At 44.8% G+C, this 17,211-nt stretch overlaps 1 protein-coding gene across 1 annotated transcript in view; it reads right to left on the reverse strand.

The window, feature by feature from the left end:
- The window catches only part of PGM1 (phosphoglucomutase 1), a 15,545-nt gene extending 8,882 nt beyond the window's left edge, over nt 1-6,663 (reverse strand). The window contains exons 1-5 of the mRNA XM_009636223.2: nt 6,406-6,663; nt 3,134-3,296; nt 2,705-2,851; nt 1,430-1,555; nt 243-433 (exon numbers count right to left, since the gene is read on the reverse strand). Coding sequence (XP_009634518.1) covers nt 243-433; nt 1,430-1,555; nt 2,705-2,851; nt 3,134-3,296; nt 6,406-6,663 — 885 coding nt within the window. The remainder of the gene's footprint in view (nt 1-242; nt 434-1,429; nt 1,556-2,704; nt 2,852-3,133; nt 3,297-6,405) is intronic.
- Nucleotides 6,664-17,211: the final 10,548 nt, after the last annotated feature.

Consider the following 17,211-nt stretch of genomic DNA (forward strand, 5'->3'; position numbering starts at 1 on the left):
GATTTTTCACAGCCTTTAAAGCTATTTAAATACAGTTTGGACTTCATTATTAACACAGTAGCCAACTATTACCATGGTGGCAAACTGCAGCAAGTTGTTCACTTCTATTTGCAATTACAGAAGGAAGAGAGGGAGAAAAAAAGGTCTTCACCTTCATCCTCCTCTGCTTAAAAGCAGCTGAGCAGTCACTCCCCCACAGCTGACTAGAGAGCAAAAAGGTGAATACAGAACAGCCCACTTACCCCATCTCCATCAAAGGCAGCTCCAAAGTCATACTCTCCCGTCTTCATGGTCTGGACCAGGTCAGCAGCATAGGTTAAGTTGGGGTCGGGATGGTGGCCACCAAAGTCCTCTAGCGGGGTGCAGTTCACAGCTGAATTTGCTGGGGCTCCGAGCTCCTCACACAGGATCTTTTTTACATAAGGGCCCACAACTATCACAGCAAAACATGAAAAGGAAACAAGTCAGCCTCTACCCTCAGGCAGCTCTGCAGCAGCCACGTAACCACCCAGGCCTCCAGTCTGCTCACTTTGGGTCAGTTTATATGGCTTATGGTACTAAAGCACAAACGCTCACATCAAAAGCCCCAAGCAGCACATAGCTGTGCTTAAGCCCGATCCATCCAGGCACACAAGCTCTTGCCAAAGCAAGCTTTTCAGCTAAGGGGCTGTCCCGCTAAGTAAGTGAAACCACTCACGGGTTTATAAGTGAGGATGAGCCTATGCCAGGGCTCAGCACGTGAGCCAGGACCCCGCTGTGAAGGGCTTATGCCCCAAGTGCACTGAGGTATTAGCACAACAGCCCCACATAACAGAACAAAACGCATGTGTGATTCACAGACATCCAGCAGTACAATAGGATTTACTGCTCTCAAACGCTAATAATGTAGACAATAAAAAAATAAGTGTGCATAGGAATGGGAATGGCCTGCAGACAAGAGAAACAAGATGCTAAGAAAGCAAGGGTGCTCCTGAAAATGTCTATTAAAAGAGACTCACAAGCATATATTAAATTATATAAAGCAGTCCAATGGTCCCATTTTTATACTCAAATATCTATGGGCAGACCTTTGCCTAACTGCTGTGACCTCCACAGGATATCGACTGATGCAAAGCCTGCCAGAGCAGCTCGGATCACAGCATCCATGCTAACCTGCTCTGTCAGGTGCGGATTAGCGTGTAAGAGCCATAAGCATAACCCACCCGAACCCCAAACATTTCCAAAGTCCAAACATTTGACAGAAGAGAACAATGTAAAGCCATAAACAGTTTGCCTGCAAAAAGAAAAATGCAACAAATTGCAAAACGAGAAACAAATTTTCAAATTATGTATACAAATACCAGAAAAAAAGCTTTCTCTGTGAAGTAGTTGGCAAAGCCCCAGCGACACCTGGCACCCCACAATCCTGCAAACCCAAGTCCACCCATACCTCCGTGCATAGCATCTATGCGAATCTTGAGGTGGTTTTTCCCAGAAAGCAGTTCCTTTAGCGCACTGAAGTCAAAGATGTTCCTCAGCATATTCGCGTAAGCTTCTACCGAGTCCACAATTTCCACTGGAAAAAAAAAAGTAAACAGAGACCAACTCTCAGAGTCTGAAATCTTTGCAGAAAACAGATTTTGCTACATGTGGCAGTGTGCTGACAGTCCTTAGTGCAAAGGGCCAGGGCTCAGCATAAAGCCTTAAAACATCCCATAGAATCGTTTTATAAAGACAATAATAATGGTCCTATATTAAGAATTTAATTACAGGTTGGTCACTGCTAATCAGGTTACAGACCAAACGGAACAACAAAATCCTTAAGACCAACACTGTTCCCAGCTACAGCTCCCTGGACTTCTTTTGAGAGGGCTCAGTCCCACTCTGCTTACCTGAAGAATGGGATTAAAGGAAAAGCTAAAAAAAAAAGAAAAACAGATATCCAATTTCCACCAAAGTCAATGGGAACTGTGCACCTAACAGTCTGAAAGAGTTGCACCTTTGCAACTAACAGGCCATATAAAGACAGAGCCATGAAAACGCCATTAACATAAAAATCCCACTGTACACCCACTGAATCACCAACTTTTATAATCTTTTTATTTATTTTTTTTTTTTTTTTAATTACAAGCACAGGTCACCAGGAGATGGTAAAAAATACTTGCAGTAAGTGTTTTTCAAAAGCCTTTTTTTAATGTATTTTCGTATTTCACTGCTAACTGACAGAAGTCACATGTGAAATGTAATGGCTTTCCCACTCACAGAGAGAGCTTCTATATATGAAACCATGTGAAAAAAAGAAATCAGTTACAAAGATTAAACACTAACACTGTAATTTTTAATCAGGAAAATGCATTTTAACTGCAGGGTTGTCTGTGTGGCAAGTACATGGTAATGGTAGCCTTACAGATAAAATAGTCTCTGATTTTAGTGAATTTTGATGGATCAGATTGACCTACTGAAGTACAACCTTTTGTAGGACAGAAACAATGATATAATGGAAGTATCTACACAAGGTAAGATGCAGACAAAAAAAAAAAAATATGCCAGCATGCCAGGTGACCAGGAGCAATGTCCTTGCCTGGATTATCCAACGGATGAGAAGGAGAGGTCAGAATGGCCACATCTGTCCTTCAGAAACACCAAGTGTCCTTGCCTGTTCATGGCAGGTCCATGCTAACTCCACCTGAAAGGAAACTTTCCAAGAGGAAGAACAGTCATTTACCTGTAAATGGTTTAAATTTGTTCTCCAAGTCAAACTGCTGTTTCCCAATGGTGCTCAGGTCCACCTGGAGATCTGGGCAGATTGCATACTCTTCAATTTTCTTGCTGATTTGGAAAATTTTGTCCGTGATACCTTCAGGAGCAGGACCTGTAAGACAAAATGGTTGGGGGGGGGAAGACGTTAAAGAATCAGACTGCAAGAGAAATACCCTTCAGAAGTACAGCAAATGACCTGGGGCTGGGAATACCTCCCTTGGAGAGGAATATCAGGGTATGAGGGGAGCAGATCAATCACTTGCCCTGATTAGGGAAACCTACTGCTCAGGGCACAGAACCTCTGTGATACTAAATTAAATTAGGTTCCTTGGGGTCAACACAAGAAACAGTCAAACATAAACAAAGCAAATCAAAATGAACCAAGTGACCTTACCTCCATTGGCAATATTGAATTTAATGCCAAAATCACCGTTGGGCCCGCCAGGGTTGTGGCTGGCTGTCAGAATGATGCCACCGATGGCTTTGATTTTCCTGATGATACAGGACACCGCTGGGGTGGAGAGAATGCCATTCTGCCCGATGACCAAGCGACCAATCTGAAAATTAAAGAGCAAAACAAACTACTGTGAGTCTCAAGTCCTAAAACCAGCGAAACTGCCAAACCCCCAAACGCTGGGGACCGGTAAACCAGAGCCCCCAGAAAGTGTACTGATGGCAGAGGTGCTGCTTCTCTGCAAGCAAACAGCTTGTACCTGGGAGGCTGGTGAAGCTCTCCACTGTGGACAGTGAAGGTCAGCATCTCACCCTGCTCTGCTGTGCCTTTTTAGCAATTTCCTTTATGAATGCTGCAGCTCAGCTGGAAATGGCAGCTTGTACTGAAGACCTGAGCTTTCCAGAGGCATCTAAACAACAACAACCACCACCCTCCCAAAAAAACCCCACAAACACCCTTTGGCTATGGTCTCAAACTTTGCTGTCAAAAGACACAATGGGACCAAGAGAAGCCAAAACAAAACAAAAATCGAACATCATCACTACTCCCTTGGGACCAGCTGCAGATTCTCTTACTCACAGCGGGTAACACACCTCCTTCCCATAAATTTAGTAATATCACCGAGATTAAATCCAGACCAATGTGCTAAGCAATACACGGTAATCAGGATCCGGTTGCTGGAGTTCATGTAATAAAACAGAAGATGAACATTTTTCTGGAAGAATATGGTCCTTACCATAGCCCCCAAATGAGGTGACAGAGATTTAAAAAAAATACCAGACTACTCTCCATCAAGCAAGGAGATCAGACCCTGTATGCGAATGAGAAAAGAGGAGGAATTTCATTCAAACACAAGACAAACCAGAAAACAAAAGGCAGTGTTCCCAGACTGAAGGTCCACATTTGGTGCTAAGCCAAGGGCACTGGATGCCTGCGATTCCTCTCCTGTGGCACTGCCTGGTGCTAAGCCCCAGCTTTGCTGCCAATCGGTTATTAGATGCTACAGCTGTCGCAGACCGGCTGGGCAAGCACAGTGCCGCTGAAGGAACCGCACCTCTAGCAAACAACGAGCATAAATGTGAAGCAGCAGTTTATAAACCCGAAGTGAACGCTCTTCTTTCATCTGGCCACAATAGCTAATATTACAGCCCTCACAGTGCCTGTCTACCAGGCTGATCACACTAGTTTATTACGCCGTACATTTAATTTGAAGTAGTCCAGCATACGTGGGTTTTGCTTTTTTCCCCATTCTCAGTCCAAGCCAGAACAGCTTGTCTCGTATTTTATTCCAGCCTCCCAGTCTTGCTGCTTCAGTATCACCAAGAATTAATGCAGTCTCCAGGAAGCTCCTCTCTAAAACTCTTGTTTCCCAGCTTCCCTTTGAGGGTCACACCCAGCCGCAACACCCCTCTGCATCGGTGCTCTGCCAGGCCTCGCATGCAGCTCAAGGGATGCTGGGGAGAACTGGCAAAACAAGGGATTTTCTTTCCCAAAGCAGGCAGCAGCTGCAGGAGAGCTGGGAGAACACATTGAATCCACTGTCCTTACACAGCTCGTCATCCCCACACACCTGAACTGCGGCTTTTGCATGTGTACCACTGCTCCTGCAGCAAGGACAGAAAAGACGCAAGCACTTGTCTCCATGCAAGGTGTTCTCTGATTTGGAGTCCTCCTTGGCTTTCAGCAGTCATTCCGCCCCATCCAATGCTGAATCCTTTGTGGTAACCACTGGAAAAGGTTGCTCAGTGTAGCAGTGTGCTGAGCAATTTGTTCTTTTTTAATTCTCCGGAAATTCTTATAAGAAAAATCTAAGGATGTAATGATGCAGAAATACTTTTCACAGAATGCTCAGAACAGACCTATTCACAAACAGACCCACTTTGTGCAGTGATTTTGGGTTACAACACCTTGAAGCAATCCAGGCAACACTTCCACCAGCCTGGTTTTACTGAAAGCCCCAATAAGATGCACGCAGGCAATAAAGGAGACCTCCCATGGCCCCCTTCTTTCCCCCAGTAATGCAGGCTGATGATTCCACACCAAAAACAGGTGTTCCTCCCAGGCCAAGGAAGCTGATGTCTACAGCTCCATCATGGCATCATCAGGTCATCAGCACACCCTTCCAGTCCTCTTTCTGTACAAGAGAGGCCTCATAAGAGCAACTTCACCAACCCCATACACTGTGCCACAGTTACAGTCTCTGAATTTCTATTTACACTTCTATTTACACAAGTCAGGTTAAGTGGACATACTACCTTTGTTATTTCCTTTAGCCAAATAATCATGATTTAAAACACATGATGTGGTGCTACCGACATTGCAAATGTGCTTGGTGCTATTCACAAATCCTGCTGAACCCACACTGGTAGAGGTAACAGTACCTATCACTGCCATGCACCAACAAAGTGATTTTCGCATACTCCAAACAGATAAGTTTTTCTATCAAACAAATTCCTAAGAGTCAGGTGTCTCAGCGTAAATTTGTGCTCTGCACTAAGAGACCCAGGACAGACAGGAGAGTCTTTTCTTCTTAAAAAGCAGAAGGAAACAAAGACAAACCCCAGTGCCCAGAAGTCCTACAGCACATGAACCGTGCCCTACTGCAAACAGACAAGCCTTCTGTTCTGCTTCTAAAAATACAGATTTCCAGCACAATTGCAGATCACTGTAAAGGCTGCCACTCACTTGCTAACTCTCATCTTATTTCAGTTTTCAAAGGCTCCCAGAGTACTTATCACATAGCCACAACTTATACCTGCTGAGAAAGAAACAGCCGTGCTTTCGCTTTTCACTTGCTGAGCAGCTCAGACCAACGCTGAAGGAGCTTCTGCTGAGCTGCCATTGAACAGCAAGTTCAGTTGCTTCACTTCTGAACAGTATCAGGGTTTTACAATCTGATGGAGAGACTATGAAATCCACAGGTGCCAGCAGCATATGGCATGTCAAAACACAAAACGAGAACACACAAAAACCAAGCCATATTTATTTTCTTCGCTGCATGCGTATCCCCACATACTTCTACCCAACTGCATCACTTAAAAGTAGAACAGTAATTTCTGTACTACAAAACTGATTTTCCGTTAAAAAGTTAACTATTAGCAGTTGAGTAAAGTCTTTGGGGAAATTAAGTCTCATGGTGCCTAATTTATTACGGGTTTCTGCATTTATGAGCTACACAACTATAGGAATTTAGTCATTTAAAATTTACCAACCCCATTGGCAGCAGCCATTTGGACTATCAGTTCCACTGCAGACTTATTAAGATATCTCCCATCACCTCCAACGACCATAGAAGATCCTTGTCGATCTCTTAGGTCTATGGAAAAAAATATACTCTGAATAAAATTCTGCAAATAGTTAATCTTGGATTCAAAAAAAAAGGTCTTCTTTCGTAATCCACTAGTTCCTGGTTTCTGATCGTTGTAAGGAGCTGTTGGCATGGTCAACAGAGGCAGAGGAGCGTCTTCCATGTTCTTTTTTCATACAAATGCATTTAATAAGTAAATTATGCCAAAATACAAAAATCAATCTTGACACCAGCAATGGCCCACCTATTTACAGGAGTCCAGCGAAGTTGTTGAGCACCAAAAATAGCTCCTCGAACCTTGAGCTGAACGTGGTTTCTGTAACTGAAGACGTTTTCTTGCACTTGTTGAGGAGGATCAATGTCATAGAGAATACACAATTCCACGCTGCCGTCGCTCACTGAAACGGCTGGGAAAAGCGGATTTTTGTCTTCTCTGTCATCTTCTGCTCTCCACAGGCACAGCTCCTTGCCATTCTGTGCTATCACCCACCAGAGCCCAGCACCATTAATCCAACCAATTCTCCCTCAGGGCAGGGGTGGCGGGGGAGACAGGGAGCAGCTCAGCCCTCTGCTCAGATGCACCGATGTGGTGCCCCGGCGCGGAGCCCAGCCAAGCAGATCTGCACAGCAGCACCAGGCCGCTGGCCAGGGCTGGCCGTCACGCTGCTCCCCAGGGCAGCAGGTCCCCAGGAGGTAAGCCTCCAGTGGGCATGGCAGCACTCTGCTGGAGTTATTTTGCAAAGCCTGGTGAGTTAAAGGTCACTCTTAAAATGGAAGGCAACAGATCTGTTACCTACAGTTCACTCATACAACTCCTGCTTGGACAACCTGACTTCTCCGTGGGCCCCCTCTCAAACACAGGGACGTTATCCACAGTGAATACTGGGTCAACCTTTGTTTGACTAAGAAAAATCCAGAGTAGCTTAAAAGCCAGAAGAGCAATGGTTTCAACTGAGTACCCACACAAGTCTCACCAAGGGCAGTATACACACCCGGAGTTATAAAAACCACAAAAAAAAAAAAAAAAAAAAAAAAAAAGTTTTGCAACTCTGCATCTGATAAAGTTATTCATTTTGGAGCAGCTTAAACACATACAGAAGAGACTCAGGTACAAAGAAACTTTTATGAAGCATCATCTTCCTGAACAAGGGGAAGGTAGCTTTGAATGCTAGATTGAAATCAGAGTTTCCTCCAAACATCTTCAATAACATTGAGAGTCCTCTGTCTGAGCTGCTGGAAACAATTTATGATATTATGGAGCAATTAAAAAATATACACTTTGTAATGACTCAGTTTGTCCCAATATTAAAAAGTGGGGTGGGGAAGGAAGATGTCTTCACAGCTGAACTGTGATAATTTATGAAGGCACTCACAGGGCTGTTTCCTGAGGCACTGATTCTCTCATTGCTCCAAAAACTGACAGATTTTCTTCCAAGGGGTAAAGAGATCCTGTTATATTCATCAGTACATTAAAAATCGAGCTAGATAATTTGTATGAGACTGAGGGGGAACTTCATGACAGAAGGCAGAAAAACACCCTTGGAGACAAAGGCTCTGCCTGACCTTCTGCAAAGGCATCAGCCAGGTCCTGCAAGGGAGCTGAGGAGCCAGGTGAGCTCTCATGTCTACTCTCTAGGGAGGGGATTTAATTCCCAAGGAAGGGGAATTTAATTCAGGCTTGCTCTGAGAAAGCAAAGCTTTTTCAGCCATCTGCAAGGAACCCCAAAGGCTGCTGCCCCACACAGCCGCCTACCCAGGCTTGCCCCAGGGGAGTGCTGGCTTAGACAAAAGCTGGGACATCAGGGTGCTGGCCTGACCACACTGCACATGAACCAAGCTGCCTGATCCATCCAGAGCCCTCTTGCCTCAGTGCCCCAGAAGCAATTTATTTTGCATGGGCTCAGAACTCTATTCCTTAATTCCTCTCTTTTCCCCACCAAACCACACTGAAGCATGTGTACTGCAGAACTAGGACAACACATATTTTAGACTACCAGTGAGATTTCCTGGGTTATGCAGCTAGAAACAATTGCTTTGTATTTTATACATCCATGCTATTTCAGCATCCTGCAGCTGAGATGCCCTTTATTTTCATGCAAAGGCACAGGTTTCCCTCTAGTGGTACAGAAAACAAAATCCAGACTTCAAAATGGGCTATGGGGAGCTTCACACCAGGCAGTCCCCTGGCAGGGAAAGGCCTAAGAAAGCTCCTTCATTCTTATTCCCGGCGAGATAAACTTACTGCCCTGTGAAATGCCGTGGCATTAAGTGACAGGAGAAGGGCGCAGGCCACCTGCCACCTCTCATGGCTGCACAAAGGAGATGCACACAGACTTACTGGCAGGGAAAAGGCCTATGCAGGATCAGGAATTTCTGCGTGTAATTAAGTGCACATGTATCAGACAGAGGAATCAAACTAAATTAAGCTGGAGAGAAAGGTGTTAGCTATTAGCGTCATGCTTATGTGCATAAAATGAAACACATTCTATCAAACAAGTATAAAATAGTACGTATAAAGCATAGGGACAAGAACAGCATATACACCAACCCTGCCTTTGTGGCACTCACCTGGTCCCAGGGCTTTCCTGCAACATGTGCAGCACTATTTGGAATAAACTAAATCACCAGTAATTGGCCAACCAGGACTGGTACAGGGGTTGTCAATCCTACAGTTACCAGAAGATTCAAAGGTGGAAAAAGCTCACCAAAGGTGGATCCTGGCCATCTCTAAGGACTGGAGCAGAGACTGGGGAAGGGTCATTTGATCTGTAGTCCGGGAGGCTTTGCTTGGATGACTGTGATCATTGCAGATCACTTAAAGGCTGGAAAGGAATTCAGCAGGTCATCTGCTCCCTCCCCAGAACTGCCGCAGGATCAAATACACCTAGGACATCCTCCAGAAAGTTCATATAACTTGTTCTTAAAATCTTTTCTCCAGGTAAGCCGTGCCAGGGCATAATTAGCCTTGCAATTAGAAGTTTTTTCTTACGGTCTGCTGTACATCTTCCTTGCTGTGGTTTCAGTCCTCCTGAGCTTGATCATAATCCTCTTCCCGACAACTTCTCACACACTAAAAAAAAATCCTTTAGCATATTGACTCTGCACGCCCTCTCTTTGCTACAGTAAACAACCCCAACCTCCTTAACTTTTCCTTGCGGTCATATTTCCTAGGTCTCCTACTCCTTGAGGCAGCCAGAGGCTGGTGAGGGTGTTTTCTCCTTCAAACAGCCAGTCTGCCATAGGCAGGCACATTTGCTAGCTTAGGTCCCCTTTTACTGCTTGCACTTCAGACATGCAAGAACAGAGTTACAACCATGAACTAACTGTTGACTTTGGTTAATAATAAAAAGGCAAGACTGTTCTGAGACAACTTAAACCTCAGTAAAACATTGCAGAGCACGCAGCTCCTCCCTTGGCTCAATTCTTTTGGTCTCTTCCCCATCCCTTCTCCCACTGCATGAGCTCTGCCATCTTCTCCTCATCCCAACCACTTGGGACCTCAGCTGCCTGGAGCCTTCCCCAAGCCTGGGACCAGGCAGCCTGGCTCTCTCAACCTCCCACTCTGACACTAACCTATCCTCACTCAGCACAGCCTTCCCCCAAGCTACATCTTGTATTTTGACATTCAGGCAAGCAAAATAGTCAGGGGAGGGAAAACCCACTGTGCAAAAGCCAGACTGAACAGTCATTCTCTCTCTTCATCCCCTGCAAGCACCCTTGGGTCAGGCTTCTCCAAGGTCCAGGATGCCCTCTCTTCTGTGAGCAGCCCCTCTCCTTTCAGCTTCTTCCCATTCCTCTGTCTCGCATTTCTCTCTCCCTATTCAGTGGACATTATCCTTACGCTCTTTTTCTGTGATTAGTCAAAAACTTACACTGCATGAAACACCAGGGAACAGACAGAGTCAAATCAGGTATTTTGCACTTATTTTGTGACGCTCCTTGAAAATAGAAAGCACATTTCCCTAGCTCCTGCACACAGAAAAGTTCTAGTCCCTGCACTGCTGCCTGCACGCTCACCATAAGAGGGTGCCAAGAGCCCTGAAAAACGCCGCTGTTGGGATGCCAAAAACATGCACTTTCTGCTGGAGTACAACTCTGGTCCAGGCAGCCACTGCTGTGTGTGACATTTGTCAATGCCAAGACAAATGGAGCCAAAGTAAAATACATAGACCAACTGCAAGCCTATTAGTCATACAAGGAGTGCTGCTCCAACTGCAAACCTCTTTGTTTCCATAAGAATTAGCTAAAAATCTAGGTTTTAAAGTTGCTGTAGAGATCCCAGAGAGACAAAATATCTGGCACCATCTCGACAATGTGAGTGTACACACATGCAACCACATACATATCAGTCACTCTGGAATGAAGATACATTGTTCTGTACCTACATTGCACCCCAGTTAAAATTAAGAGACAAGTTAGATGGGTGGCAGAGAAAGGGCTCTCCAGGGCTAGAGGTGAAACCACCATATACAGGGCTGTTATAGACACTGCAATGTGCTCCAGGTTTGTCACACCAGCAGGGGCTGATCTTCCCTTTGGCAGGAGAGAAGTATACAGCGGCAACCAAGATTGAGAAACTTTCTGTTCAAAGCTCAGCTCTCCAAAACACCCAGATCTGCATATTACCTTAGACTGCCCTGGCATTTGCTGTCCTGCCCCTGCACCAGGGGACGGGAGAGAGATTCCAGCTGGTTTACCTCGAGCAGACCCAGGAATGCTCTGGGATTTCTGTCCTCAGCCTCCTGAGAGATAGTCCCTGTCCCTGGATCCTCTTAGAAACCAGCACCTGAACCTAAAAAATCCAAAATTACAAAATTGTGGAGCAGAGGGAGGGCACTGGCTGGCTCAGCCAGATGCTAGCATGAGCAGCAGAAACATATCTGGTTAAACCTTGTAGGATCAGGGACAGAAGCTCTGTAGTCTAGGTGTACAGAGCCAAGCTGCTGTCTGGTAGCAAGCCAGTAACCCACAGTATGTACATATGTTGGCGAGGTGGCTATACATAGCAGGGAATAGCACAGATAGAAGGGGAGAAGGGGAGACATACACAAGCATTTTCTCATAAATTTACTAGGATGTGCTAGAGAAGCTTTGTCTGTGGGCCCAGGGCTAAAAAGCAGCTGAAGTACAGTAGCAGGAAAGAGGGCTGGAAGAGGGTGGAGAGGTCACCCAGACCCTGCCCTAGGCAGGGGTCAACCCTACCCAAACCATTCTCATTAGAGGCTTTCCCAGGCAGAGATTCAATGTCCTCCCCAGGCAATGCACTTCTTTCATTAGCCTTAAGCTTGCAAAAAGTTTTCTACTGTCTGACCTAAACCTCCGCTCTTGCAATTTTAATTCTTCCCCTATCCCCAGAACAGTTTATTACCTTCCTCCCTGCAGCATCACTGCAGACGTTTGCAGACTGCCAGCATGCTTCCCCATCTGTAGGTTAAGTCCATTCCTTCCTCACTGGCCCTGTCTGCCCAACCTCAGGGCATTCCTACCAGAGTCTCTCCCAAGCAGATGGCATCCTCTCTGAGGGGGTGGTACCCCAGATCAGGACTTACGTTCATTTCCTGGGTTTCACTTACAGCCACCTTATTTAAAAATGTAGGAATTACATTTGTTTTTCTTGATAACTGGATGATACTCCCAACAGCCTTTGTGCTCTACTCATCAGATCTACTGCTCAGTATGTTACTTTGCAACTTGTACTATGACTATAAATGTACATATTATGTTCATATTTTATTGCTTCTGCCTACGCATCCTTCTTAGTGTTGCTTCTTTCTGATATTCTCCGTTATTTCTCTTTACTTCTCAGATATGTTCTGGTTCACCACTTGAAGCATTATATTGATTAGCTGTGCACCTGGTGCAGCTCAGTCTTGGCATAAGATATACGGGTAGCACCTATTCAGTCCAGCTCACCTATCCCAAACTTTGCCTTGACAAAGAGAAGGCATCAGACTCTGTCCCGCTGCCCTACCAGCACAGCCAGAGCTGAGGCTTCTGGTTACACAGAGTCATTGTTCCGGGAGATTACAGTTAAACCCTTGTTAGTATGAATTTCAACTCTGTCTGCTGGATTTGCAGAGATTAACTGCAAAGCACCTTAGCTCTTCCTTTGAGCTGGAGTTTCATTACTGTAGAGTTTAAAATTCCAAAAAGGCACGGAAACTGGACAAGCTGACCACTGCCTTAATAACCTTCAATTGTAAACCAATATAAGCCAATTAACTTTACAGGCAAAAAGAATCTAAGCTAGTGTGAAAGCAGTCTCCAAGCTGTAAGAACTGCTGCATGCACAGTTGTCTTCTAAAACCCACCTTAACCTGAAGCCAGGATACATCTGCATGGGAATGCTCATGGCACAATTGGTGCCTATTTCCTTACTGCCCATATCAGATACCAGTTTCTCCTTCTGCTTCTAGGAAAACTAGTAATGTAAGACCAGAGATAGAGATTTTTCTTCATGGCCTCTAGGATCTAGCATCACTGCATCTAATTCTGGTATGCAGGGAGTGCTTTTTGGAAGAACTTGTTTTATGATCACTTTAGTCTGACGTTTTTAATACCAGGTTTTACTTAAAGGGAAGATCTGACCCTGAGGACTGAGGGTGTCTATTCTTCAGAATAACAATGCTGATTGCTGAATGGATGAAGGTCTGTAAACCAACAAGGCTAAGGCTAACTGCACCGTTTTGTGTGGACACACAAACAAGAAGAGACGTCGGTATCAGGTTTCTTAAAATCTAGGTAAGAAAAACAAGTGAGGCTGAGATAGGGGTGAGCAATAACAAACACTTCCAGTAGGCCCAAAGCAGATCACAGACATGCTGGTCCCACTATGCCCCTTGCACAGCTGGGATGCTGAGGCTGGGAACACGGGCACACTCTAGCCAGGACCCGAACATGACTCTCCAAGTCTGCACCACACCATACAGCTTATTATGGGTTCAGCGGCACAGTCAGAAAGGGCACTGGTCTGGAGACTGTGGCAGAACAGCATACAAATAGGGAGCAGAGCTACAGAAGTAGAGCAGTGGCAAAGAAAGAGCTGCTGAGCAACACAACCGAGTTTAAACACTTTGCTTCCCTGGGATAATTGAGTGGGGAAAAAGGTTAATAGCAGCCAAGCCAGGAAACCAAACTTCCTAGGGTAGAGAGCAGTATTTCTAATAAAAGCACTGTTTGTCCTGCAGCAGTAAAACAAAACCAGGCTAGTATTTAACATGCAAAGCACTGCCTGGCATTCAAAATTCCTTCAAGCAATTTGCTTTAATGTAGCTACTTTGCAACAGTTGGAAATCTGCTTATTTAAGAAGGAACCAGAGGCACAGTAAATTTGTTAGATAGTGGGCAACTGTTAGTGGATCAACCTGGTGCTAGCTATATGATCAGGTCTAGATTTATAGTTTCAATTCTGTAATTTTTGCAAGCTTTTGACATAAAGCTATTGTACAGCCACAATTCTACTCTGATGCTCTTACAGGAACTTCTAAGCTTTTATTTACGTAATTAAAGAGTCAGACTCACTAACTATGTGGGAACACTATCAAGGAAACCTGGCACAACATACCAAAACAAAGCAGGTAGGCTACACTGGATGCCAACTGAAAATGGCAAAACCAACAATCTCTATTTTAGTTTACTTATATAAATGCAAACTTATAAATAGGATAAACACTCCTTAATCGCGCAACTACAAATTGAGTTGTTGCTAGTCAAATAAAAGTCCTTAGTTATATATTAACCATTCCAGACGAAGACAAAACTAAAACTCATGTCAGCATTCTTTCCTTTTACGTTGTAAAACTAACAATCGCAAACTGTGGTCTTCAGGTTTCTCCTGTGGCTCGAGAGGATCATTCAACCAGATCTTAAAACCACATGATTTTAAAATATTAATCCAAACACCTCTTAATTCTTAGGACCAGAAATACAGTTTTCCAGCACTTGCTTTGGCACTGGTGGCTGGCTGGCTGACTTTAGAGGAGTGAATACAGCCTGGTATAACATACCTTGTCAATCAAGCAATCAGAAGAGCTATGTTAGAAAAGACCGCAGCCCAAACCTACCTTCATTATATCTTTACTCCTTACTTCTTGTTTTCAGTTTTACCACATTCACGCCATAACTATATACCAGTACCCTGTTCGCATGCATTGTAATTATCACTTCTCTACAGACAAAACTGCGCTGTTGGTTCAGGTGTCCAGACAGGGCAGTGCAGCCACCTCTAGAGTTTGCTCTATATTACTCAGTATTTCTCAGTGTGAGATTACCCAATCTTTCTCCGACACAGAGCTGCTGGAATGAGGAGGCCCCCAGAGTCCCAGCGCTCAGCCAAAACCACAGCATCCAGGAACAAGTTACCATGTCTTCCCTGTTCTGCAGTCTGCAGTACACTTTCTTACAGTTAACTAAGGTAGTCCACCCTTCGCTTTGAAGGGTAGGCGACTTCCAGTTACTTCACATTTATTATGAAGAAACAGGATTTTCATAGGCTCTTACTCAACTACACTGTGGTAACTATCAGGGAACTAACACTTGCAATTACAAAGAAAAACCACAAGGCAAACATCCCCTAACCATTCCAAAATAGGAAAGCAAGTACACAGAAATTTATTAAAAACTAGCATTTTGCATTTGCTAAAGAAACTTTCTATTTTTAGTCACCTAATTTCTTGGGACCTGAGGGTTTTGCCATTCTTGAGTTTGGCAATGCAATACTTGCACTATCTCATATAGGCCAGTGCCACTGAAACTTAGCCAGCAACTGTGTATCAAGTTTTCAATGGCTCTGTATTCTGCAGATCACTTCACCTCCTTCTAGTTACTTATTCAGGCTTTACCTGCTGTTCATTATTAACGAATCTGGGGATATTTTGCTCTTCTCTTCAATACCTTCTTATGAGGGCTTTTCCCCCCCTTTTTTAAATGGGATACTTAGATCTACAATTTTTCAGTGCTTTTGACCTGCCAGTCCTCTTTGAATCTCTGGGGGGCAAAAAATGGGATAATTTCATGGCACTCTACAGCCCTCTGGCAAGCCTATACCACTACCTCTGTTCTGGTACAACAAAGGTATAGAGAACCTGCATCAGTAGATCACCAGTAATGCTATAATATTGCCAAATTTTTGCTTGAAATAGCCGAACATTTTGTCTCAGGCCACGGCCATTATCTTGTTTCATAAATTAATGATTCAGAATGAAAGGCTTTTAAAGTAAAACATCTCACTTCATATACTAGTGTCTTGGCTCTTAATCCACACATTTTTCCACCTGTTTTCTTCCGCTACCTCCCATTTCCTTTCTTGCCTTTCCAGAACAATCTTCTGACTTTAGAGCCAATTCTACCCTAGCACTTTGAATTCACACAGACAAAATACTACAAGGTGAATGCCCACTAACTCCTTAAGACCTGCTTCTGCAACTCTGGCAGAAAGCTCAGCACTGTAATGCTGCACACACGTGAGTGTCTGCACGATCAGGATGGAGGACTCGAGCAGTGACAGGCCCGCAACCCCCTCCCAAGAAGACACCTAATCAGGCCCTAGCATGGTTTTACCTTCAGGCCCTTGCTCACTTCTGGGATCAAGCTGAGACACAGATGACTGAGAACTCCTCAGTGCCTGGAAGGCTGCCACATCCCACCAGGCCCTGGGTGCACATCCAAAAACCCATACAAACTAAGGCTTTATCTCAGGGAACAAGTCCCCCAGTCTGCTTTTCATAAGGATCCAAGGTGCTGTCTGTGTGTGCAGTCAGGCATGAACACTATACATTTCAACTCCAACTTAGAACAAATAAATAAACCAGTGTCTGTTGCTTTTCCTGTCAGGGAAGGCTGCACTATCCATCACTCCCACAGGTGCACGCAGCAAGGCCAGTGCTGCTAAGGGATGCATGGACTTAAAGTTGAACAGCTACCACAAATCACAAAAGACAAATGTTCTACGTGGCTTAAAAAGAAACAGATATTTGCTTCTTTATGCCATAAGAAGGCATCAATCTCAAATTAATTTTATTTTTTCCTTAAGAAGACAGACATTTAAAGGCATTGAGGCACCTGATTGCCATTGGGAAGCTGAAGGAGGTAACTCTCAGGTTTTACCTTAATGTCCAACCCTAACCACCAAGCATACTCAGCCCGCTCTCTCCTTGTTGGTCTGTGAGGAAGAAAGTTTGCTGCTGACAAGGAGGAGTCAGGCGTCCCAGGAGAAGGGGATGTTTTCCATTTGGAAAAGACCAAATTTAGGGAAAAGCTTCCCTTTGCAAATTCAGCTTCAGTGCAGCTATCCTTACCAACACCACATTCCCTGCTGGGCTTCTCTTGGGTTGACCAAGTGACAGGACCAAGACAAATCAATAGGGACGAAGTCTCCAGCGGTGAGACGTGGTCCAGTGCCCTGAATGAATCGTTACTCCCCACCCAGTGCACCTCGCCACCAGCACACTGTGCCACTGGTTTGTGCTGTTAGCTGGAAAACACAACTATCACCCAAAGCAAGGAAAAGCAGTAATGGGAAAGCTGCGCGTCCTTCCCCGCCTCCGCACCTGCACAAGTCTGGTTGCTCCTGCACGTACCAGAGGCGGGCAGAGCTACCAGGCAAATGCTACTGTGCGGAACACGAGCTGTCCCCGCGCTGAGCCTCGGCAGCTCACGCGTCATTCGCTTCCACGCCACGGACACGCAAAGCGCCACCAATTTCCTGCAGCCG

This window comes from Egretta garzetta, unplaced genomic scaffold (genome assembly GCF_000687185.1).
Source record: "Egretta garzetta isolate BGI_Z169 unplaced genomic scaffold, ASM68718v1 scaffold163, whole genome shotgun sequence".
NCBI lineage: Eukaryota > Metazoa > Chordata > Aves > Pelecaniformes > Ardeidae > Egretta > Egretta garzetta.